This window comes from Muscardinus avellanarius (genome assembly GCF_963383645.1).
Source record: "Muscardinus avellanarius genome assembly, chromosome: 13".
Lineage (NCBI taxonomy): Eukaryota > Metazoa > Chordata > Mammalia > Rodentia > Gliridae > Muscardinus > Muscardinus avellanarius.
Genome location: NC_137799.1, coordinates 41,747,218 through 41,774,108, shown reverse-complemented (window position 1 = coordinate 41,774,108; position 26,891 = coordinate 41,747,218). Strand labels below are relative to the sequence as shown.

General features: G+C 41.0%; 1 protein-coding gene across 1 annotated transcript in view; it reads left to right on the top strand.

Moving 5' to 3' along the window:
* NFX1 (nuclear transcription factor, X-box binding 1) overlaps positions 1 to 26,891 on the top strand; it is a gene marked incomplete at both ends in the record, with an annotated part of 77,126 nt that overhangs the window by 31,548 nt on the left and 18,687 nt on the right. The window contains 8 exons of the mRNA XM_080708519.1: positions 4,747 to 4,846; positions 4,927 to 5,144; positions 9,014 to 9,111; positions 12,146 to 12,176; positions 20,659 to 20,738; positions 21,835 to 21,943; positions 23,666 to 23,785; positions 25,981 to 26,060. Of these exons, the coding sequence (XP_080564645.1) occupies positions 4,747 to 4,846; positions 4,927 to 5,144; positions 9,014 to 9,111; positions 12,146 to 12,176; positions 20,659 to 20,738; positions 21,835 to 21,943; positions 23,666 to 23,785; positions 25,981 to 26,060 (836 nt within the window). The remainder of the gene's footprint in view (positions 1 to 4,746; positions 4,847 to 4,926; positions 5,145 to 9,013; positions 9,112 to 12,145; positions 12,177 to 20,658; positions 20,739 to 21,834; positions 21,944 to 23,665; positions 23,786 to 25,980; positions 26,061 to 26,891) is intronic.

The window sequence follows — 26,891 nt, the reverse complement described above, 5'->3', positions numbered from 1 at the left end:
CCCTGTGTGAGTGTGTGCGCGCGCACGTGTGTGTGTGTGTGTGTGTGTGTGTGTGTGTGTGTGTATTATTTCTTTATTTAATTACTTTATTTTGCTGTGCTGGGAATAGAACCCAGAGGCATGTATGTCCAAGTTATATCCCCGGCCCCATTTTTTTTTTTTTTTTTTTTTTTTTGGTGGTACTGGGGGTGGAACCCAGAGGCTTTTTACCTCTGGGCTATACTCCCAGACCTTTTTTATATTTTATTTGGAAACAGGGTCTCACTAAGTTGCTGAGAGCCTCATTAAGTAGCTGAGGCTGGCTTCAAACCTGTGCGATCCTCCTGTCTCAGCCTCCCAAGCACGAGCGGCCCCATTTATTTTATTTTATTTTATCTTATTTTACTTTTTATTTTTTGCAGTACTGGGGATTGAACTCAGGGGCATTCTATATCTGAGCTACATGTCCAGCATGTATTTATTTTGAAACAGGGTCTCACTAAGTTGCAGAGGACCTCATTAAGTAGCTGAGGTTGGCCACGAACCTGCAATCCTTTCTCAGCCTCCCAAGTACTGGGATTACAAGTATGTGCCACCACACCCAGCGTTTTGTTTGTTTTAATACAGGTCTCACTGCTGGAATATGTCATGGGTCTGTTTGTTTGCAAACAAAACTACCTTGGTCCAAGTACCTTTCTTACTTGAGTAGAGAGATTCCAACTAGTTTCTCTGCTTCTACCTTGCCTTCTTCCCAAATCTGGAACCTTTAAAGTATAAATTTGATTATGTGTCCATTTCTTTACAACACAGAGTCTGTTTCTGTCTCACTTCTTAAAATAGTCTTTCTCATGGTGTAGCATTTCCTATGAGATATGATCTACCTCCCCATTACCTTGCATCTCCTGCTTCTCTTTGTTTCTTACTAGGTTCCAAACACAGTTACCTTGGTATTTGGCAAGAATACTACATAGGCAAGCTGGGCGTGGTGGCCCACGCTTGTAATCCCAGCATTTAGGAGGCTGAGACCGGAGGATCCTGGTTCGCGGACAGCCTCAGCTACTTAGTGAGGCCCTCTGCAACTAAGTGAGACCCTGTTTCAAAATAAAGATTAAAAAATAGGGTAGGAGGTGTATCTTGGACGTCAAATACCTCTGGGTTCCATCCCTAGACCCACACACACACAAAAAAAAATACTACATAGGCTCCTGCTCCAGGGCCTTTTCACTCCAACCCAGACTATTTCTTCTCACTTTTCTTGCTTTGAAATTCTTCATCACATGTATTTTTATGACATACGATGCGAGCATTAGAACATAAAGTTTATGAGGATAGAACCATATCAACTCACTCCTATTTTCTCAGTCCTTGAAACATTTCTTGACACTAAGTAGTCTTTCATAATGTAGAAATAAATAAATTAAAAAGTGATAGGCATTGTTATTGCTCACCAAATATTGTTCTATCTCTTCTCTTCAGACATGTGGTAAAGTAAACATGGCCATGTGATTTGCTTTTACCCAGTCTAGGTGAGCAGAGATAGCCTCCTCTGTCCCCTGAAAGATGCTCTGAAATTCAGTGTGCAGTTCGTGTAATTTACTAATAGCTTCTGCCAGCAGATGTGAATGTCATGAGAAAGTCTTTGTTGTCATTCATCCCTGAATGATTAAAAGAGGAGACCTTTTCCTGCCGGTCTATGTTGGATATGTAGTGGGAATAAGAAATAAATTTTATTCACCTAAAAAAATAATAAATAAAAAAGGGTCTCACTAAATTGCTGAGGCTGGCCGGGCGTGGTGGCGCACGCTTGTAATCCCAGCATTCGGGAGGCTGAGACCTGGAGGATCGCGGTTCACGGACAGCCTCAGCTACTTAGTGAGGCCCTCTGTAACTCAGTGAGACCCGGTTTCAAAATAAAGAATAAAAAATAGGGCAGGGGGTGTAGCTCGGAGGTTGAATGCCCCTAGGTTCCATCCCCAGACCCGCAAAAAAAAAAAATTGCTGAGGCTGGCTTCAAACCTGTGATCCTCTGTCTCAACCTCCCAAGGACTGGGATTATAGGAGTAAGCCACTATGCCTGGCTTTAAACTATTTTTTTGTAGTGGAGATTGAACCTAGGGGCATTCTACCTCTGAGCTACACCCTCACCCCTTTTATTTGTTATTTTGAAGCAGGGTCTCACCAAGTTGCTGAAAATAGCTTCAAACCATCATTCCTCCTGTCTCAGCATCCCAAGTACTAAGATTACAGGTGTGTGCCACTGCACCTGATTTAGAAATATTATTTCTAATGTTTTACTAGAAACGTGTGTGTGTGTGTGTTACTTGGGGATGGAACCCAGGGGCATTGTACCTCCAAGGACCCCAGCCCAATTTTTTGTTTTTTATTTTGAAGCAAGGGCTCACTGAGTTTCAGAGGGCCTAAGTAGCTGAGGCTGGCCACGAACCCAGATCCTTCTATCTCAGCCTCCCAAGTACTGGGATTATAAGCATGCACCACCATGCCCAGCTCTTTTTTTAAATTTTTTTATTTTTTGGCAGTACTAGGGATAGAACCTAGGGGCATTCTACCTCTGAGCTACACCCCCATCCCTATTTTTTATTTATTCTGAAACAGGGTCTTACTGAATTCCAAAGGGCCTCACTAAGTAGTAGCTGAGGCTGTCCTCGAACCTCAGTCCTCCCATCTCAGCCTCCCAAATACTGGGATTACAAACATGCACCACCACACCCAGCTGGCTCATTTTTTAATTATATGATTTGAATATTTGAGCAGGGCATGGTGGCACATGCTTATATTCCTGGCTGTTCACAAGACTGAGTCAGGAGGATTGCAAGTTCAAGACCAGCCTGGGAAACTTGCTCAGACACTGTCTCAAAATAAAAAGGGCCTGGAATATGCTCAATTTCCAGTCGTACAAAATAAACAAATAAATAAATGCTTTTATAATGTTACATCATCTGGTTTTGTTTTTCTGTGTAAGTAGTCATCTGAATCACTCATAAACTAAAAATGTGAAATTATGATAAAATTATGTGGATTTATGCAAATTAACCCCATTCTGTTATTCATATATCAAAAACATACATACTCCTTAAATTCTCAAATAAAGCCGGGCATGGTGGCGCACGCTTGTAATTCCCTGCGCTTGGGAGGCAGAGACAGGATCGGGCAGGTTCGAAGCTAGCCTTGCTGGCTTAAGAGACCCTCTTTCTAAAATTCTCAAATAAGCTAGGTATAATAGTGCATGTCTGTTATCCCAGTTCTTGAGAGGCTAAGACAGGAGGATTTCACGTTTAAGACCAGCCTCAGCAACTTAGCAAGATCCTATTTCAAAAAAGAAAGAGAGGGAGGGAGAGAAGGAAGAAGGGAGGTATAGGTTGGGGGTATAGTTTGAATGCCCCTGGGTTCAATCTCCAGTACCAAAAAAAGAAAAAATTTCAGGTAAGGGCCAGGGATACAGCTCAGTGGTAGAACACTTGCCTAACATGCATGAAGCCCTGGGTTGGATCCCCGGTGCTGCAAAAGAAAAAATTTTTTTAAGGCTCAAGTTATCTGAAACTTTTTATTCAGTGCTAATACTCAAACATGATTACTTCATATTTAACAATAACAACGAACTTTTTTCAAGCATTTTATATAAACTCCAATGTAGGAACTATCAAATCTGTGCTGCTTGCGTTGGCATGAAGATGGGTTATTTGGGTGTGTTCCCCTCTACCACTGTGACCAAGTTTAGATTATCCATCTCCTGTGACAGCTCTGCAGAATGTCTCACAGTCCATGGTGGTCTTATGGACCAGAGAGTGTTCTCTTGCTTTAGGCCTTGCTTCACTCAAATGCTGTTCTCGGATGTGCTGCGGAGGCATCATGGGATATTGGAAGAGTTTAACAAAGCCTTTTTTATTCTTGTATAAAGCTCTTTAGTAGCCGGGCATGGTGGCGCCTGCCTGTAATCCCTGCGCTTGAGAGGCTGAGACAGGAGGATCGCACAGGTTCGAAGCCAGCCTCAGCTACTTAGTGAGACTATCAGCAACTTTGTGAGACCCTGTTTCCAAATAAAATATTAAGGGCTGGGAGTATAGCCCAGAGGTGGAAAGCCCCTGGGTTCCACCCCCCAGTACTACCAAAAATAAAATAAAATAAATAAAGCTCTTTAGTGAGTCTTAGAGCTGATATATAAATTGGCACATTCAGTTCTATATCAGATTTGATCAACAAAAATGAAGAGCATTTTGTGTTTTCTTATAATTTGTTGGGAATTTTCTTTGTGTAGGAGGTACTAGGGATGGAACCCCAGTACCACCTCCAAGCTACACCCCCAGACCTATTTTATTCTTTATTTTTCGATACAAGGTCTCAGTTGTGAAGGGCCTCACAGATTGCTTAGGCTGGCCACAAACATGTGCTCCTTCCTGTCTCCACTTCCCAAGAACTAGGATTACAAGTGTGAGTCGCCATGCCCGACTTTGGGAATTTTTTTTTTCTTTTTTTTTTTTTAATTTTGTAGTACTGGAGATTGAACCCAGGGACATTCTAACTCTGAGCCACATCCCTAGCCCTATTTTATTTTTTCATTTTAAGACAAGGTCTCACTAAGTTGACAAAGGTCTTGGAATAGGGCTGGCCTCAATCCCGTAATCCCTCCAGTTTCAGCCTCCCAAGTACTAGGATTACAGGGGCTATCACCACACCCAGCGAGATTATTGGGACTGTTTTAAGAGCACATAAAGGTTACTAATCTGTTGGTTTTGAAATTGTGTCCTCAAGTATGCTACTGTGGCAGCACCTCCCGAGATGTGTTATGTGGAACAGACATAGGAAAATCTGATGGATTTGGGAATTTCGGCTGTTTAAAGATTTGTGGCAAGTAAGGCTTTACATTTCCCTCAATTAGAATTAGCTGAATTTTATGCAGCGGTTATGTAATCACCTGTTTTTTCTTAACAGAGACTTGAAATGTGGGAGTCATACGTGTTCTCAAGTATGTCACCCTCAACCCTGTCAGCCTTGCCCGCGGCTCCCTCATCTTGTACGCTGTTGCCCTTGTGGCCAAACTCCTCTCAGCCAGTTACTAGAACTTGGAAGTAGCAGTCGGAAAACATGCATGGATCCTGTTCCTTCATGTGGAAAAGTGTGTGGCAAGCCTCTGCCTTGTGGTTCCTCAGGTAAGTAATGAGCATAAATCTGGTTTTAAAAATATTCATCTAAATGTTTGACAGCAGGCACACTTTAGCAAAGTAGTTATTAAAGTCAGGTGCTTTGGCACACACTTGTAAAGCCTCCTAGGTAAGCTCCTAGGAAAGCTAAGACTGGAGGGTCATAGATTCAAGGTCAGCCTCAACAACTTAATGAGACCCTGTTACAGATTAAAAAGGGCAAAGGGGCTGGGTGTGGTGGTGCATGCTTTGTAATCACAGCATTTGGGAGGCTGAGACAGGAGGATCAGGGTTCGTGGACAGCCTCAGCTACATAGTGAGGCCCTTTGCAACTCAGTGAGACTGTTTCAAAATAAAGAATAAAAAAAAAAATAGGGGTAGGGTATAGCTTGAAGGTAAAATGTCCCTCGGTTTCATCCCTAGTGCCACACACACACAAAAAATGGTTCTTCTAAATATTAGGATCAAATTTGTATAGGTTTTTTTCTTCAAAATATACTTGCAGAAGTATACATTTACCCAAGTGATCTCTCCAGTTCAGATATTTTTTTGCCAATTCTGGTCCACTGTGAGGAGATACATGGAGGGTTATGGTTTCTCTGTGAATAAGATGTTAAAGAACTAAAGCGCACTTGGCGTAGTAGCACGTGCCTATAATCCCAGTACTCGGGAGGCTGAGACAGGAGAATCACAGGTTTGTAGCAAGCCTCAATAGCCTAGAGAGGTCTTCCACAATTTAGTGAAACTGTTTTAAAATAAAAAATAAGCCAGATGTAGTGGTGCACACTTGTAATCCCAGTACTTGGGAGACAGAGACAGGAGGATCACAGGTTCACAGCCAGCTTCAGCTACTTGGTGAAGCTCTCTGCAACTTAGAATAAAAAATTGGGCTGGGGCTGTAGCTTGGAGGTAGAATGCCCCTGGGTTCAATCCCCAGTACCAAAAAAGATTAAACAAAATAAAATAAGCCGGGCATGGTGGTGCACATTTGTAATCCCAGCATATGGGAGGTTGAGATGAGGATCACGGTTTGCAGACAGCCTCAACTACTTAGTGAGATCTTCTGCAACTTAATGAGACCTTGTTTCAAAATAAACAATAAAAAATAGGGCTTGAGGTGTAGTTCGGAGGTAGAATGCCTCTGGGTTTCATCCCCAGTACCGCAAAAATAAAATAGGGCTGGGAATATAGCTCAGAGGTAGGATGCTCCTCAGTTCAATAACCAGTACCAATAAATAAAATTACAGAAAGGAGAAATGAAAAATGATTTCTTCTGTGTGTGTGTGTGTGTGTGTGTGTGTGTGTGTGTGTGTGTGTGTGTTTACTGGAGGTTGAACTGGGGGTATTCTATCTCTGAGCTACATGAGCAGACTGATTTTATTTTCTATTTGGAAACAGGGTCTCGCTAAGTTGCTGAGATTGTCACTGAATTACTGAAGCTGGCTGCAAATCTGTGATCCTCCTGATCTCAACTGACCAAGGATTAGGATTACAGGCATGCACCACCATACCTGGCTTTCTTTTCACATTTTAATACTTGCTTTTGCTGCACTAGGAAATCAATTTTCTCTTGGTTTTTTTTTTTTTTTTTTTTTCCCCAGAAGAGGAGATTAAACCCAGGGACATCCTACCTTTAAGCCACACCTCCAGCTTTATTTTTTTATTCTTTATTTTGAAACAAGGTCTCACTAAGTTGTGGAGGGCTTCACTACTAAGATGAGGCTATCCTCCTGTCTCATCCTCCCAAGTACTGGGATTACAAGCAACCTGGTGCGGTTTACTACCTGACATAAATATGTATCTATGAAATGGAGATCAAATGACTTCTAAGTCAAAAAGAATGATACAGGTCTTCCCTTTTCAGAAAGGGAATGGGTCAATTTTGTAAGAGTTTTTGTTATAATAACCGGTCCTACTCTGATGCTCAGGATATGTGTAATACAAGGAGACTTGAGCAAACTCAAGTCTAGTAACTGTCAAAAACATACCTTGGGATGGAACAAGACCAGGCCAAGGGATAATAAAGTAACTGATATACCTCAGCAGGGTTTTTGGTTTTTTCTTTCTCTCCCTCTCCCTCTCCCTCTCCCTCTCCTCCCCCCCCTCCCCCCTCTCTCTTTTTTTTCAGTGTTAGAGGGATAGAGCCAAGGACCTCACGCATACTAGGCAAGTCCTGAACCACTGAGCTACATTCCCAGCCCCAAAGTAGAATTTTTTTGGGGAGGAGGAAGTGTTAAATTTTTTATTTAAAAAAAAATGGCTTTGGCTAGGCATGGTGACACACGCCTGTAATTCCAGTATTGGAAGGCCAAGACAGGAGGGTTGCAGGTTCGAGGACAGTCTCAACAATATTCTCATCAGCCTAGTGAGACCCTGTTTCAAAATGAAAAGTAAGCCAGGCTAACACCTGTAATCCCAGTACTTGGGAAGCTGAGACAGAAGGATCACAGATTCAAGGATAGCCTCAGCAAGTAGTGAGACTAATCAAACTAGCAAAATTATGTTTTAAAATAAAAATTTAAAAATCGGGCTGGGGGATGTAGCTTGAGTTAGAATGCTCCTGGATTCAATCCCCAGTACCACCATTAAAAAAAAAAAAAAGTTTTGATGAAAATGTAACATGTTCACATTATTATTATTATTATTATTATTTTGGTGGTACTGGGGTAGAACTCAGGGGCTTTTCTACCTCCAGACTATACTCCCAGACCAATTTTATACTTTATTTGGAAACAGGGTCTCACTAAGTTGCTGAGAGCTTCACTAAGTAGCTGAGGCTGGCTTTGAACCTGTGCTATCCTCCTGTCTCAGCCTCCCAAGCTCTGGGATTACAAGTGTGCGCCACCACACCCGGCTCACATGTTCTCATTATTGAAAATTCAAATAATACAGAAATACACAGACAAAAATTGAGTTATTTTCTGTATACTTTCTTCTCTTTACTCCTAGAAATAACTAATGGGTGCAGAGTTTTCTAGCCAGTTTCTAGTGTGTTTATATACTTGTGTATTTTCACTACAAATACCTAATTTTTTATTTTTCCTAAATGCCTTTATACCATGTGTATTTTTATCCAACTTTTATCAGGTAGGTGTGTGTGTGTGTGTGTGTGTGTGTGTGTGTGTGTGTGTGTGTGTTACTAAGTATTATACTCAGGGGCATTCTACCTCTGAGTATACTTTCAGCTTTATTTTTATGTTTTGTTTTGAAACAGGGTCTCACTAAGCTATAGAGGGCCTCATGAGGTTGCCGAGGCTGACTGCGAACCTGTGATCCTCCTGTCTCAGACTCCCAAGTACTGGATTACAAGTGTGCACCAACACGCCCAGCTTTTTTTTTCAGTTATTAATATATATCTTGCCAGGTATAGTAGTGTACAACTCTAATCTCAGTACTTGGGGGACTGAAACAGGAGGATTGCAGGTAGGAGGTCAGCCTCAGCAATTTAACAATGTCCTCAGTAATTTAGGGAGACTAAATTTGACTGTGTTTCAATATAAAATATAAAGCCAGCCATGGTGGTACAGGCCTGTAACCCCTGTGGCCATCCATAGCTACAGTTTTAAGGAGAACTGAGTCTAATTTGGTAACTTGAGGCATAAGGAAAGAGTCAGAAGATCTACTTTTTGACTTAAGCAAAGCAGTATGCATCCTAGAATATATTCCAGTAACTAATGATAGGCTCTGTCCTTGTCTGAAAAGGCCTAGCCCACCAAGTGAAGGGAAATTGGGGGAAAGAGGCATTAACTATATCCTTCCCTCAACTCTCCTGGAATTTCAGGATATAGAGATGGAAGACTACTGTTGCTAGTGAATTGGGGAGTATGAAAATGAGTAGCTGCAATTTTCATTTCCAGCTCTTTTCATTTGTATTTAAGATTTCATTCATACCTGTGAAAAGCTCTGCCATGAAGGAGACTGTGGACCATGCTCTCGTACATCAGTCATTGCCTGCAGATGCTCTTTCAGAACAAAGGTAAATATTACACAGTGCTAGAGTTGTTGCTATCCATGCTATTTAAAATGGAAAAAAAACCCTCAGTTTTATTTGTGTACATTATATATTTTAAAAATATATGTGTGTGTGTGTGTGTGTGTGTGTGTGTGTGTGTGTGTGTGTGTATATGTATATATATATATATCTTTTTTTTTTTTTTTTTTGCGGTATTGGGGATGGAACCCAGGGGCATTCTACCTTCGAGCTACACCCCCAGCCTTATGTTTTATTCTTTTTTGTGTGTGTGTGGTACTGGAGGTGGAACCCAGAGGCTTTCTACCTCCAGGCTATACTCCCAGACCAATTTTCTATTTTATTTGGAAACAGGGTCTCACTAAGTTGCTGAGAGCCTCACTAAGTAGCTGAGGCTGGCTTTGAACCTGTGCGATCCTCCTGTCTCAGCCTCCCAAGCGCAGGGATTACAAGTGTGCGCCACCACACCCGGCTCATGTTTTATTCTTTATTTTTGAAACAGGGTCTCACTGAGTTGCAAAGGGCCTCACTAAGTAGCTGAGTTTGGCCATGAACTGCAATCCTCCGGTCTCAGCCTCCTGAATGCTGGGATTACAAGCATACCCCATCACACCCAGCTGTATGATTCTTGAAATCTAGCTAGTGTATACTGACACACCTGTAACTACTATGAGTAGTTGTATATAGATATGGAAGATTACAGAACTCAGATCTCAGAGGCCAGTAGTGGGCATAAGGCAGGTATACAAATAGCTCTACTAGGCTGAGACTGGAGGATTGCAGTTTGTGGGCAGCTTCAGCTACTTAGTGAGGCCCTCCACAACTTAGTGAGACCCTGTTTCAAAATAAAGAATAAAAAATAGGGCAGGGGATGTAGATCAGAGGTAGAATGCCCCTGGGTTCCATCCCCAGACCTGCAAAAAAATTAGCTCTACTATGCCAGGCATAGTGGCGCACACTTGTAATGCCAGTACTTGGGAGGCTAAGACAAGAGAATTGCAGTTTCAAGGATAGCCTCATCAAGTAGTGAGACTCTCATCAACCTAGCAAGACCTTGTTTCAAAATAAAGAATGAAAAATAGGACTGGGGGTGTAGCTCAGAGGTAGAATGCCCCTGAATTCAATCCCCAGTCCAAAAAAAAGAAAAGAAAAAATTTAAAGGGCTGAGGGTATAGCTTGGAGGTAGAATGCCCCTGGGTTCAATCTCCAGTACCATCACCAAAAGAAAAGAAAAAAAAAGGAAAAGAAAAATAATAGCACTGTCACAAGAAGTTAAGTCAACTAAGAAGTTGGGGGGCGGGGTCACAATCACAATCTACTAGACTGTCCTCACTTTTTTTTTTTTTTTGGTGGTATTGGGGATGGAACCATGGAACCCAGGGGCCTTCTACCTCCAGGCTACACTTCCAGGCCTATTTTACATTTTATTTGGAAACAGGGTCTCTTAAGCCAGCTGAGGCAGGCTTCGAACATGCGAGATCCTCCTGTCTCAGCCTCCCAAGCGCAGGGATTACAAGCTTGCACTACCACGCCCTGCCTGTCCTCACTTTTAACACCTGCTTTGAGAGTTTTAACAACTGCTGTTAGAAAAGTTCATGTGACACCTCTTCTGAGATCAGCTTCTGGTACCAACTGCAAGTTTAGTGGTCCCCAATACTACCTTCAAGACTTGATAATTCAGTATAAGGAATCACCAGACTCACTGAAAACTATTATATTGATGATTACAGCTTTCTTTTTCTTTCATTCTTTCTTTTGTGTGTGTGTGTGTGTGGTATTAGGATTTAATCCAGGGGCCTTTGACCTCTAGGCTATAATCCCAAACCTATTTCATTTTTTATTTGGAAACAAGATCTTACTAATTTGCTGATAACCTGCAATCCTCCTGTCTCAGCCTCCCAAGTACCGGGATTAGAAGCACGTGCCACCATACCTGGCTTGTTTTATTTCAAAGATAGGATGCAGATTAAAAATCAGCCAAGGGAAAAAGCATGTAGGGCTGAGTTCAAGAAAATACCAAATGTGGACGGCTATGGTAGCACATACTCACAATCCCAATACTTGGGAGGCTAAGACAGGAAGAACATGGGTTTGAGGCCAGCCTCAGCAACTTAGTAAGACCCTATTTTATATATATATTGAATCCCAGCATTTGGGAGGCTGAGACAGGAGGATTGGGGATTTGAGGACAACCTCAGCTAATTAGTGAAGCCCTACGGTTTCAGCCTCCCAAATGCTAGGATTATAAGCATGCACCACCACACTCAGCTCATGTATTTCAATTTTTATATCTGCTTTCTATGGCTTTTTAAACTCTGCACAATGGTCAGGTGATCACTTATCTTTTCTTCACATCCTTTAGCAGCTCCTCTTTCCATTTCTAATTTCTAATCTGTTGTGAATTTAGAGATCAGAACACAAAGATTGTTAGAGTTGTATATATTAGCATAAAAAGTTAGGAAACCTGAGGTCTTATTGTGAATAAAGCATATTAATATGCTGGGCCTAGTGATGCACACCTGTAATCCCAGCTACTTAGGAGGCTGAGGCAAGAGGATTACCAGTTCAAGACCAACCTGGACAACTTAGTGAGACCTGTCTCATATCTAAATAAAAAGGAAGCCAGACACGGTGACTCCTTGTAATTCCAGTACTTGGGAGCCTATGACAGGAGGATTGCAGGTTTGCTGCCAGCATTAGCAGTGAGACCCTGTTTCAAAAAAAAAGAATAAAAAATAGGGCTGGGGATGTAGCTCAGAGATAGAATGCTCCTGGCTTCACTATCCAGTACCATAAAAAATAAAAAGTATATAAACAGCTGGGGATGTAACTCAGTGCTTGCCAAGTGTGTGAAAGGCCCTGGGTTCAATCCCCTGTATTGAAGAAGGGAAAAAAAAAACATTAATTGGGCTAGCTCTAGGAAGGTGAAGTTAAAACAGAATTGACTGTTACATTTGGCATTGTACTAACAAGTATTTTTTTTTAGTTACTCCTAACATGTTAATTACCATTTTTCTTTCTTTCTCCCCCCCCCCCATAGGAACTTCCATGTACCAGTCTCAAAAGTGAAGGTATGACTAGAAAGGGTTATGAGGGAATTTCTGGGATGAAGATAATGTTCTATATATTAATAGCAAAGATATATTTAAATTTGTGCATTATGTTGTATAGATTTTACTTCAAAAGGAAAAATACCATAAATTTAGCTGGGCATGGTGGCTCCCAGCATTTGGGAGGTTGAGACAGGAAGATTGTGGTACATGGCCCACCTCAACTACTTAGTGAGGCCCTCCGCAACCTAGCAAGACCTTGTTTCAAAATAAAGAATCAAAAATAGGGCTGGGAGTGTTACTTGGAGGTAGAATGCCCCTGGGTTCCACTCCCAGTACCTCCAAAAAAAAATACCATAAATTTAATTGTACTTAGTAAATTTCTAAAAAATTTGGAATAAGAGTACTCATGTCTGCAGCATATGCAGAAATATATTTTTAAAATAATTGATAGGTGAATAGAAGAATGGATAGATTTATAATGTAAAGTTTAGTTGGTAAGTATGTTGGTATTTATTTTAAAATTGTTTCAACATTTTTATATGTTTGTTTATAGTGTGTGTGTGTGTGTGTGTGTGTGTGTGTGTGTGTGTGTGTGTGTGTGTACTGAGGATGGAACTCAGGAGCATTCTACCTCTGAGCTACACTTCCCAGGCCTATTTTATTTTTATTTGGAAACAGGGTCTAACTAGGTTGCTGAGAGACTCATTACTTGCTGAGGCTGTTCTCAAATCTGTGATCCTCCTATCTCAGCCTCCCAAATGCTAGAATTACAAGTGTATACCACCACGCCTGGCTCCATAATAAAATTTTTGGAGAAGCAATAGTATCTTTTTTTTTCCTTTTTGAGGCATAAATAGTGTTTTATTGGGCTCATCCCAGGAGTCCATGGGTCTTTTTTTTTTTTTTTTTTTTTTTTTGGCAGATCTGGGGATGGAACCCAAGGGCATTTGACCTTCGAGCTACACCCCCTGCCCTATTTTTTATTCTTTATTTTGAAACCGGGTCTCACTGAGTTACAGAGGGCCTCACTAAGTAGCTGAGGCTGTCCACGAACCACAGTCCTCCAGGTCTCAGCCTCCTGAATGCTGGGATTACAAGCGTGCGCCACCACGCCCAGCTGAGTCCATGGGTCTTTAGTACCTAAGGAAGTGGGGTGATTAATTTTGTTTTGCTTGTTCTAATGCCTTTTTATATACTGGCTCTGTACTTGATAGGACTGTGAGAGCTGCTGGAAGCCTGTTTTTGTTTGTTTGTTTTGTTGTACTGTGGATTAAACCTAGTATCATTTTTCCCTCCTAATTGTACTTCCCTGATATAACCACTATCAGTAGCTTACTGGTTATTATTCCATATCTCTCTCTGTATTTATGCAGATAAATAAACTTATTAGCAGTTTCCCTCTCCTCCCACCAGTTTAGGTTCATACTAAACATACTGTGTCCACCTTGCCATTTTCCCTTAATAAAATGCAAAGACATTTGTCTCTCCAGTATGCATAGTTTTCCCTTGCAGGGTATTCAACTTATGGGTCTGCCATATTTGTACTTCACCATGGCCCTTTTGGTGGTCTCATTTTTCTCCATTACTAAAAATGTGGTAACTCTACTATCCCACTGTCTAGAAGTTTGTGAAGAATTTTTAAAGAAAATTTGTGAAGAATTCCAATTATATGTGAATGTAGAGAGGCCACCATAATGAACCTCCATATACCTATCACCAGTCAATTGTCTTTTTTTTGTGTGTGTGTGCGGGTCTGGGAATGGAATCCAGAGGTATTTGACCTCCCAGCTACGCCCCTGCCTGGTTTTTTATTCTTTTTTATTTTTTTATTTTTTTTATTGGTGCACTGTATTCATACATCATAGTAGGATACATACTTTTGTAGACATACATGCGCACTTTTCCCAGTCAGCCCCCATCCAATCCCCACCCCATTCTCTCCCTATCCCTCCCTCCCATGCTTGGCTTAGTAGTTGACATCTAGTATTATGGCAATTTATCTAAAATTAAAAATGATAATCTCACATAACAGTTTCATTTGTCTGATACCAAGCTTTTGATGACTTAAAGATAACATTTCAATATTTCTTTTTGCTTTCTTTCTTACCAGAGAATATTTTTTTCTATTTTTTAGGTGAAACTATCATATATTTATATATTTATTTTTCAGAAAAAAATCTATCCTAATATGGAATATGGAGTCTAGGTACCCAAAACGATCTTGAAAAAGAACAAAGCTAGAAGATATATATTTTCTAATTTCAAACCATATAAAGCTACAATAATTGAAACAGTGTAGTACTATTCTAAAGGCAGATATATAAACCATTGGAGTTAAATAAAAGCCTAGAGCTAAATCCTTCCCTATATTGTCAAGTTATTTTTGACAAGGTTTTCACGAACATTTGGTGGTGGAAATGATAATCTTTTAACTAAATATTGTTAAAAAATAATAATTACATGGAAAAGAATAAAATTGGACCCTTACCTAATCCCATATACAAATATTAACTCAAAATAGATAATAGACCTAAATACAAATCTTAAGACTATAAACTTTTAGGAGAAAATCTGGGTCATAAAACCTCACAACACTGAAATTGGCAGTGATTTCTTGGTTATGATTTCAATGACACAGGCAACAGAGGAGTATACAGACTCCCTAAAAAATAAAAAAATTGTATATCCAAAGACAATGTAAACAGAGTTAACAGTTACTAATAGAATGGGATAAAATATTTCCAATTGCTATATCTGAAGGTATATTAATATTCCCACTAGAAATCCTAAAAATTAACAACAATAAAGGCAAACAATACCCTTTAGAGATAGGTAAAAGACTAACATAAATAATGAATCTCCACAGATAACCAATCTTAATTGTCTGTTGGATGGAAACTCTTGTTTCTCTGGTTCTGGTGTGTGTTACCTATTTCTTCTTTGTAGTTAATCTCTTTGAGTATTTTCTCTAGTGCTGGTTTTGAAGACATAAATTCCTTCAGTTTCTGTTTGTCATGGAAGCTTCTTATTTCTCCATCTAATTTGATAGAAAGTTTTGCTGGGTAGGAAATTTTTGGCTGGAAGTTGTTTTCTTTCAGAGTTTGGAATATGTTACTCCAAGCCCTTCTGGCTCTCATGACTTGGTTTGGGAAGTCTGGAGTGATTCTAATTGGTTTGGCTCTGAATGTCACTTGGCCCTTTGTTTTTGTTGCCTTTAAGATTCTCTGCTTGGCTTCCACATTGGTCATTTTGACAATTATGTGGCGTGGGGATCCTCTTCTCCGATCCTGTCTAAAGGGAGTTCTATAAGTTTCCTGGACCTTTGTATCAACCTCTTGCTCTATGTTTGGAAAATTTTCTGCTATTACTTCCTTGAAGAGATTGTTGATCCCTTTGGTTTCACTTTCTTTTCCCTCCTCTATTCCAATTATTCTTAGGTTAGCTCTCTTAAAATGGGCCCATATTTCTTCAATATCAGATTCCTGCTGTCGGATATTTTTTTCTAGATTAGAAACTATGAGTTCATTTTTGGATTGCTCATCTTCTAAGAGCGAGATTCTGTTCTCCATGTGTTCTAATCGGTTGTTTGTGCTTTGAATTGAGGCCTTTACTTCATTAATTGCATCCTTTATCTCTTTTTGGCTCTCTCTGAGTTCTTTTCGAAGCACCTCTATTATTTCTACAGTTATTTTCCTGAATTGATCTTCTAGAAATCTCTGATTTTCTGTTTTATCAGGTTCTGATGTTGTGGGGTTGTGGGCATTAATTGCTCCAGTATTATCCCTCTTTCCCATGATTTCGGAAGTTTGTGCCTTCTCTGGGTTCTTCCCTTGGGTCACTATGACTTCCCTTAAGGTGTTCTGGATCTCGAGTCAGTAGTATCTCGGACCCCACTACTCCTTTACTGGGTTTTATCACAGAGTCTCCGACCCAGAGAGTTGATAGAGGCTGCTTTAGACTGTGGGGGGTGCCAGGTTGGACGTTCTCCTATGGTGTGATATCTCTGCCACCGCCCCTCTCCCACTGGGTCAAGTCCCAGGGAGTACAGTACTGGGATTTCTCCTCTGTGGCCCGCAATTTGACTCACTGTTCTTGAGTACGCAGATGTAGCTGTACTGGCCTCGCTGAATTCGCTGCTGCTGCCGCTGGTGGCAATATGGCGCCGCTGCTACACCCTCGACTATGGGGCTGGCATTTTTCTTCTTGATTTTGATTTCTACTCTGAATCCCTGCAGCATGTGCTGAGCTCGGCCACTGGGAGCTTTAGATGCTCTCTGCGGTGAGAAATCCCGCCTGGCTGTTCCGCCCGGTTTTTTATTCTTTATTTTGAAACAGGGTCTCACTGAATTGTGAAGGGCCTCACTAAGTAGCTGAGGCCGGCTGCAAACCAAGATCCTCCAGTCTTAGCCTCCCAAATGCTGGGGTTACAAGTGTGCGCCACCACGCCCAACAATTATCAATATTTTGCCTATCTTGTTTTATTCATCCCTACCTTTATACTTTTAATTTTTTTTTTCTGAAGTACTTTGAAAACAAATCTCAAATATATCCAGGCATGGTGGCCCACCCCTCAAATCCTAGTACTTGAGAGGCTGAGACAGGAGGATCACAGATTCACAGCCAGACTCAGCTACTTAGTGAGGCCTCTGCAACTTAGTGAGCCCCATTTCAAAATAAAAGCCAGACATGGTGGCACATGCTTGTAATCCCAGTATAGGAGAACCTCTGGCTCAAATCAGTGTCAGCAACTTAGGGAGGCACTCTGCAACTCAGTGAAACCGTTTTAAAATAAAATATAAAATTGGGCCGGGCATGGTGGTGCATGCTTGTAATCCCCACACTTGGGAGGTGGAGACAGGAGGATCGCGCAGGTTCGAAGCCAGCCGCGCTGGCTTAAGAGACCCTGTTTCCAAATAAAAAAGTATAAAATAGGTCTGGGAGTGTAGCCTGGAGGTAGAAGGGCTTCCAGGAACCCCAGTACCACAAATAAATAAATAAATAAATAAATAAATAAATAAATAAATAAATAAATAAATAAATAAATTGGGCTCGGGATATAGCTTGGAGGTAGAATGCCCTGGGTTCCATCCCAGTGCCAAAAGAGGGGGGAAAATTAGGGTTGGGGGTGTAGCTCAAAGGTAGAATGAGTTCACTTGAATTCAATCACTGGTGCTAAAAAAAATCTCAAATATAATTTCACTCTTCAACAGTTAAGCATTCTAGCCCCTCCCACACCTTTTTAAGGTACAATTCATAAAACATAGAAGTCACCATTTTAAAGTATATAGTTCAGGGTGCTTAATACATTCACCATGTTGTTCTACCATCACTTCTATCTAGTGCCAAAATATTTTCACTATAAAAGGAAGTGATTACTCCCCACTTAGCTCTCTTTATATTCATGTAAATGAGCCGGGCTTGGTGGTGCACGCTTGTAATCCCAGCATTTGGGAGGCTGAGACAAGAGGATCGCAGTTTGAGGACACCCTCAGTTACTTAGGCACTTTGTAACTCAGTAAGACCCTGTTTCAAAATAAAGAATAAAAAAATCAGGCTAGGGGTGTAACTCAGAAGTAGAATGCCCCTGGGTTCCACCCCCATTGCCACCAAAAAAAATCCATATAAATGGATTCATTTAATATATAACCTTTCTGCCTGCCTTCTTTCCTTTAATATTTTTGTTTTGTTTTGTTTTTTAAGTTATACTTTTGTGGTACTGAGGATGGAACCCAGGGGCATTCTACCTCCGAGCTACACCCCCAGCCCTATTTTTTATTCTTTATTTTGAAACAGAGCCTTACTGAGTTGCAAAGGGCCTCACTGAGTAGCTGAGGCTGTCCACACACCCCAGTCCTCTGGTCTCAGCCTCCTAAATGCTGGGATACAAGGGTGGCCACCATGCCCTGCTCCTTTAACATATTTTTGAGGTTTATCACATTGTTACACATATCAATCCTTTATTCCTTTTCATAGCTGAATAAATACCAATGTACTATACTTTATTCATTCATTAGTTGAGGGATATTTGAGTCATTTCTACATTGTGAGTATTGTTTTGTTCATAGGGCCAATATGAGCATTTATACTGTTTCAGTAGATTCCTATATCCTATGGTTTTTTTCTTATTATTTTTTAAAGAACTACCACAGTGTTTCCCATAGTGGCTGCACCATTTTACATTTCCACTATCAATGTATGAGGGTTCTAATTTCTCTCATCATTCCCAACACTTGTTATTTTCTGGGCTTTGAAATTATAGCCATCCTAAATGGATGTGAAGCAAGGTTTTGATTTGCATTTCGCTCATTACTAATGGTGATGAACATTTTTTCATGTTCTTGATGACCATTTGTATATCTTCTTTGTAGAAAGAGTTCTTCCTTTGTCCTTTGGCATGTATGTGGAGGGATTACTTGGGACTGAACTCAGAGACATTTTACCTCCAAGCTATATCCAGCCTTGTTTTATTTTTTATTTTAAAACAGAATCTCACCAGGTTAGTGCTCACTGCTGCTCTCAAACTTGCTATCCTCCTTTCTTGGCCCCCCCCTCCAGTACTAAGATTACAGGCGTGTGTCACCATGTCCTTTTTTGTGTGTGGTACATAGGATTGAACCCCAGGGCCATTCTACTTGGGTTTATTTTATCTCTAACTCTATTTTATTCCTTATTTTGAAACAGGATCTCACTAATTTGCAGAGGGCCCCACAAGTTTCTGAGGCTGGCCTTGAACCTGCAATCCTCCTGTCTCAGCCTCCCAAGTACTAGGTGTGCACCACAAGCCCCAGCATCTTTTTGGTTGTTGTTGTCAGTATTCTCATGTGTTGGGGGGTGGGGGGATTGAACCCAAGGACTTTCTACCTCTGAGCTATATTCCCAGCCCTTCTCTAATTTTTGATTTGAAACACCATCTCACTAGGTTGCTAAGAGTCTTGTAAAGGTGCTGAGACTGATCTAGAACCTCCAATCTTCCTGTCTCAACCTCCCAAGTACTGAGATTATAGACATAGGCCACCATGCCTGGCTCTGCAGTGTGTGTGTGTGTGTGTGTGTGTGTGTGTGTGTGTGTGTGTGTTACTGAGGATTGAACCCAGAGGTGTTTTATTTGCAAACTATACCCTTAACGCTTTTCATTTCTTTTTTTTTTTTTTTGGTGGTACTGGGGTTCCTGGAAGACCTTCTACCTCCGGGCTACACTCCCAGACCTATTTTTACATTTTTTTTATTTGGAAACAGGGTCTCCTAAGCCAGCGCGCGCGTCTAGCTTCGAACTCGAACCTGCGCGATCCTCCTGTCTCTGCCTCCCAAGCGCAGGGATTACAAGCGTGCGCCACCACGCCCAGCTCATTTCTTGTTTTGAAACAGGGTCTCACTAGGTTGCTAAGAGTCTCACTGAGTTGTTGAAGCTGGTCTCAAATCTGCAATCTTCCTGTCTCAGTCTCCCAGGTATTGGGATTACAGGCAGGTACCACCATGCCTGGTGCTATCCACTTTTTTTTTTTTTTTTTTTTTCCCCTGTGGTACTGGGGGTGGAACACAGGGGCTTCCTACCTCTGGGCTGCGCTCCCAGACCTATTTTATATTTTATTTGGAAACAGGGTCTCACTAGGTTGCTGAGAGTCTCACTAAGTAGCTGAGGCTGGCTTCAAACCTGTGTGATCCTCCTGTCTCAGCCTCCCAACTGCTGGGATTACAAATGTACACCACCACACCCGGCTGTCCATCCACTTTTTAAAGTACATATGTATGGGTTTCTTAAAATGGAATGATCACTTAAATTTTTTATATATACTTCAAAAGTATATGCATCCCTACACCAAGTATGAGTATACCTTTTTCTCTGTGTCTTCACTCATACCATATATATATATATATTTTTTTTTTTCCTCTCTCTCTCTCGGGGTATTAGAGATTAAACCTAGAGGCATTCGACTACTGAGCTACATCCTCAGCCATTTTTATTTTTTATTTTGAGATAGGATCTTGCTAAGTTGTTGAGACTTCCCTTGAGCTTGTAATTCTCCTACCTTAGCCTCCCAAGTTGCTGGTATTACAGGCATGTGCCAATATTGTGCCTGGCCAACATATATTAATCTGTCTTGCTCTTTTTAATTTTTTTATTTTTTTTTGGGGGGGTGGTACTGGGGATGAAACCCAGGGGCTTTGTACCCTCGGGCTACACTCCCAGACCTATTTAATATTTTGTTTGAAAACAGGGTCTCACTAAGTTGCTGAGAGCCTCACTAAGTAGCTGAGGCTGGCTTCAAACCTGTGCGATCCTCCTGTTTCAGCCTCCCAAGTGCTGGGATTACAAGCATGAACCACCATGCCCGCCTTAATTTTTTTATAATTTGACAAATGAAAAATAATCGTACTTTAATAAGTGTTTTCACATCACTAATTTATTGCGTTGTATTTCTTCAGCCTGTAAACACACAAATATATGTTGAGTAAATGCTCATATACTCTGCATGTTTTTTCTTTTAATTGGCCATACCAGATGCTACATTTATGTGTGATAAACGGTGTAACAAGAAGCGGCTGTGTGGACGTCATAAATGTAACGAGATATGCTGTGTGGTAAGTGGTCTCATTAGGTATAATCAGATTCCATTCATTCAGGGCTGGGTTCTGGAAGCCTCAACCTTCTGGAAGGTGATCCCTAGGCAGCAATGATGCTCTCAGTCCTCACACCTGCTCAGCAGAGAGACAGGCAGCCTCTTGGGCCTCAGCCAGGTCAAGATGCCATTGGCCTCCAGTGCCAGTGAAAGAATTCAGAGAGGAAGGACTGAGGCCTCAGACTCCAAACCCAAGACCACTAGATGGTCATCCCAACACATCACTGTGTCATCCCAACACACACTGGCCTGGACTTAGCAACTTGGGCTTTGAGTTTCATATCCCCCTTGGTCCAGCTCAGTAGGGAAGATGAGTATGACATTTACTTTTGTTTCTTTTATTTTGTTTTTGGTACTAGGGAAAGAACCTAGGGGCATTCTGCCTCTGAGATACACCACCAGTCCTATTTTATTCTTTTGTTTTTGTTGTTGTTGTTGTTGTTGTTGTTGTTGTTGTTATTATTATTATTATTATTATTATTATTATTATTATTATTTGAAACAAAGTCTCTTTAAATTGCTGATGGCCTCACTAAGTTGCTGAGGCTAGCCGCAAACCTGTGATCCTCCTGTCTCAGCCTCCCTAATACTGAGATTATAAGCATGCACCACCACACCCAGCTTGACATTTACTTTATATATGTGTGTATGTGTGTATGTATATACATATACATAAAAATAACATGTGTATATATATCTATGACAAGATAATAGGTATGAGTATATATATATATATGTACATCATATACATACACAATATGTGTGTATACAAACAAGATAGTACCAATAGCAAGGTTGCATGTAGCTGTTATTTTATATTTATTATTTACAAGGTGAAGAGTGATGAAATTATGCTTTACACCAAGGTTCATAAGTCAGTGTTTGGAGGCCTCAACTTGTTTCATCTCTATCCTCACTCCCCCTTGGTTATTTCAAAGCTATTCCCAGACATTTTTTTTCATCCTTAATATATAACGCTTTATTTTTATTAATCTTGTTGCTTATGGAAAATATAAAATGTAGACCATTTAATAAACAAAGAGAATCTCTCCCCTCAGGATAAGGAGCACAAGTGTCCTTTGATTTGTGGAAGGAAACTCCGTTGTGGCCTTCATAGGTGTGAAGAACCTTGTCATCGAGGGAACTGTCAAACGTGCTGGCAAGCCAGTGAGTGTCTTCACTGTATAATATGTGATGAAAGTTTCCTAGAAATTTAGGCATGATGTTATATGTTATACTGAAAGATTGGTTTGTTTAGATTGATAAGCATTATTAAATATTTATATTTCAGATATATTGAAATCTAAGTAAATGTCCATCTAAGTTGGGTTTTGTTTTTTTTTGTGTGTGGAGCTGAGGATTGAACTCAGAAGCTTTCTACCTCCAAGCTATATTCTCAGCCCTTTTTGTTTTTTTTATTTTTTGGCTTTGAAATGGGGTCTCACTAGGTTGCTGAAGAGTCTTGTTAAGTTGTTGGGGCTGGCCTTAAGCCTGCAATTTTCCTGTCTCAGTCTTCCAAGTACTAGAATTATAGACATGCACCACCACATCTGTTTTGTTTTGTTTTTATGGCATTGGAAATTGAACCCAAGGGTATTCTGTGGTACTGGAAATTGAACCCAAGGGTATGGAACCAAAAAGTTAATCCAAGCTATAGCCTTTTTTTTTTTTTTTTTTTTTTTTGTGGTGGTACTGGGGTTCCTGGAAGCCCTTCTACCTCCGGGCTACACTCCCAGACCTATTTTTACATTTTTATTTGGAAACAGGGTCTCCTAAGCCAGCGCACGCGGCTGGCTTCGAACCTGTGCGATCCTCCTGTCTCTGCCTCCCAAGCGCGGGGATTACAAGCGTGCGCCACCACGCCCGGCCCAAGCTATAGCCTTTTTAAAATTATTCTTTGTTTGGAAACAGAGTCTTATTAGATTGTTAAGAGTCTTACTACAGCCAGGAATGGTGGCGCACGCTTGTAATCCCAGCATTTGGGAGGCTGAGACAGGAAGATTCTGTCAGGATCGTGGTTTGTGGACATCCTCAGCTGTGAGGTCCTTTGCAACTCAGTGAGACCCTGTTTCAAAATAAAGAATAAAAAATAGGGGGTGCCTCTCGGAGGTAGAATGTCCCTGGGTTTCATCCCCAGTACTGCAAAAAAAAAAAAAAAAGAAATAGGGCTGGGGTTTAGCTCAGAGGTAGGATGCCTGCCCCTGGGTTCCATTCCCAGTACTGCAAAAAAAAAAAGTCTCAATACATTGCTGAAGCTGTCCTTGAACCTGTAGTCTTTCTGTCTCTGTCTCCCAAGCATTGAGATTCAAGCATGTGCCAATACACCCAGCCTTTTAAGTTATTTTGAGTGCTTATAGTCCCTGAATGTATGAAATCTGAGATGTAAGCAGTGAGATAGGGCCTGATTCATTCAATGATTTCTCTGTTGACTGCTTTTTATATATTATTGACCTGCTTTGCCAGTCTTCTTTATTAGTAGTGTTATTAGCAGCAGTTAATAAACTTTTGGTCTTGCAACTCATTATTCAGAACTATTGAGGAAGCCAGGTGTGGTGGCACACGCTTGTAATCCCAGTACTTGGGAGGCTGAGACAAGAGGATCATGAGTTCACAGCCAGCCTCAGCTACTTAGTGAGGCCCTCCACAACTTAGTAAGACCCTATTTCAAAATAAAGAATAAAATAGGGCTGGGAATGTATCTCAGAGGTAGAATGCCTCTGGGTTCAATCCCCAGTACCGCAATAAATAAATAAATGAGTAAATAAATAAATAAATAAATAAATAAATAGTAGCCCCTAAAATTCTGTAAAGCCACATACTAAGTTAAATATTTGGTGTCTTCTCATTAATGTGCACATGGGATGTTTTTTTAACTTTCTCTCCTACCAGGTTTTGATGAATTGACCTGCCATTGTGGTGCGTCTGTGATCTATCCTCCAGTCCCCTGTGGCACTCGGCCCCCTGAGTGTACTCAGACCTGTGCCAGAGTCCACGAATGTGACCATCCAGGTGAGCCATCTTGTTTCCCCTGCTCACACCAGGGCACTAAGGACATTGCTGTGTGGCCCTTCACTATTATGAGGTCCCTTGCTTGCCATGTTTCTCTGACAGTCGGTTTATGATCCAGGCACTCAGGGCACACACCAATGCATTAACTGTGGATGCCCAACATACCCAAAGGGTCGGAAGAAGCCTTGGCTGCTCCTGTGTTTCGAGAACTTTTCTTCTTTTTTTGTGGTCTCTGCTTCTAGTCCATATTCCAAAGTTGAGCATCTTTTTACAAAATTAAAAGTAAGTCAGGTGTGGAGGCACATGCTTGTAAACCCAGTACTTAGGATGCTGAGAAAGGAGGATCACAGGTTTGCAACCAGCCTTAAAAAAATTTTAAATTAAAAGTAGCTTTTTTAGCCAGGCGTGGTGGCATACGCTTGTAATCCTGGAATTCAGAAGGCTGAGACCTCCCAGTTCACCGACAGCCTCAGCTACTTAGTGAGGTCCTTTGCAACTCAGTGAAACCCTGTTTCAAAAATTAAAGACTAAAAAAAATAAGGCTGGGGGTGTGGCTCGGAAATAGAATGCCACTGGGTGCCATTTCCAGTACCACACAAAAAAAGTTTTTTTTTTTTTTTTTTTTTTGTAATTGAAGCTATATATGGGCTTTTCTACCTCCGGGCTATACTCCCAGACCTATTGTATATTTTACTTGGAAACAGGGTCTCACTAAGTTGCTGAGAGCCTCACTAAGTAGCTGAGGCTGGCTTCGAACCTATGCGATCCTCCTGTCTCAGCCTCCCAAGTGCAGGGATTACAAACGTGCGCCACCATGCCCAGCTAGTATAGATTTTTTTAATGGTAGGGGAACATTCTAGTACATGGATGGCCCACAACTTATGCAGTCAGTCTTTTGTTGCTGGCCATTTTCAGTTGTTTCTAGTTTTTCTCTGATAAATTGCTACAGACACCAATCCAAAAACTACTTGACATCACCTCTTTTCCATATCTGCCCAGTTTATCTTCTGGCTTTCCTCTAGGACCATATTGGGCTATCATCTTACTTCATCAAGCCCCAGAAGCTAATCTAAAATAATTCAAGATATAAGATTTGATAAGTAAGTCTGGTCATATGATTCACATAAGTAGACAACCAGATCTTTCTTTTTTTTTTTTTTTCTTGTGGTACTGGGGATTGAACCCAGGGAAATTCTACCTTCAAGCTATACTCCCAGCCCAATTTTTATTCTTTATTTTTTGAAACAGGGTCTCACCAAGTAGCTGAGCCTGGCAGAGAACCCAGATCCTCCTCCTCCTGTCTCAGCCTCCCAAGTACTGGGATTACAAGCGTAGGCCACAAAGCCCAGCTACCAGTTCTTGATTATTTTAAGTTAATAAAGTAAAATAGAATTACACAAACTCCTCATGAAGTGAAAGGTTGTTTTCTTTTCTGGAGCCGACCGTAGGGTGGCCATTCCAATATAGTTTCTAAGCCTCCACTACGATGTACACACCAGCATGTAAATAAGTGTCCAGGCCAGTCCCCACCCAGCCTCTCCTTTCTACTCACTCACAGATGTTACAGATGGAATCCAAATCCTGTTGGGCAGTATCCTTAGTGAGAACTTAACCACTGTGAACTGTGTTGTTGGCCTGCTTCTGTTTAGCATTCATTGTGATTTCCTTGAGTGTTTGTTGTTTATCCAGCCTGGTATCAGACAAAGGGAGCCTCAGAGAAATTTAAAAATAGCTCATGTTCGGGCATGTTGGCACACACCTGTAATCCCAGTATTTGGGAGTCTGAGACAGGAGGACCATCCTCAGAAACTTAGTGAGGCCCTCAGCAGCTTAGCAAGATCCTGTTTCAAAAGTAAAAATAGGCCGGGCATGGTGGTGCACGCTTGTAATCCCAGCACTTGGGAGGCTGAGACAGGAGGAGTGCATAGGTTTGAAGCTAGCCTCAGCTACTTAGTGAGGCTCTCAACAACTTAGTGAGACCCTGTTTCCAAGTAAAATATAAAATAGGTCTGAGAGTATAGCCTGGAGGTAGAAAAGCCCATGGGTTCCACCCCCAGGACCACAAAAAATAAATAAATAAAATAAAAATAGGACTAGGGGTGAATTTCAGAGGTACAATGCCCCTGGATTCAATCCCCAGTATCACAAAAAATAAAAAGAAATTATCCCTAATAATTAACTTTTTCTTCCTGTAGTATATCATTCTTGTCACAGTGAGGAGAAATGTCCCCCTTGTACTTTCCTAACTCAGAAGTGGTGCATGGGCAAGCATGAGGTAAGTTTTCTCTCCCTGGTATTTTTTGTTACAGCCAGACTTCTTCTTCTTCTTCTTCTTCTTCTTATTATTATTATTATTATTATTATTATTATTATTATTGTTATTATTATTATTAAATTTTTACAAGTTGTTATCTCATCATTTCTCAAAGTAAACCAATTCCAAGAATCAGAAGCATTCTATTGCCAGTGTGTGTGTGTGTGTGTGTGTGTGTGTGTGTGTGTGTGTGTGTGTTTTACTGGAGATTGAACCCAGAGCTACACCTCCAGCCCGATTTTATTTCTTATTTGGAAACAGTATCTCACTAGGTTGATGAAGGTATCACAACTTGCTGAGGCTGTCCTCAAACCTGTGGTCCTTCTAGTTCAGTCTTCCAAGTACAGGGATTATGGTGTGTCACCACACCTGGCTTTTTTTTTTTTTTTTTTTTTTTAACTGTAAAGGTGAAAATTGCATACAAGAAGCCAGGCGTGGTGGCACATGCTTGTAATCTCAGCATTTGGGAGGCTGAAACCAAAGGATCGCGGTTCGCGGGCAGCCTTAGCTACTTAGTGAGGCCCTCCGCAACCTAGTGAGAATGTGTTTCAAAATAAAGAATAAAAAATAGGGCAGGGGGTGTATCTCGGAGGTCAGATGCCCCTGAGTTCCATCCCCAGACCTGCCAAAAAAAAATGCATACAATAAAATTTACCCTTATAGGCCAGGTATGGTGGTACACACTTGTAATCCCAGTACTTGAAAGTCTAAGACAGGAAGATCTCAGGTTTAAAGCCAGCCTCAGAAACTTAGTGGGGCTCCCAGCAACTTAATGAGACCTTGTTTCCACAT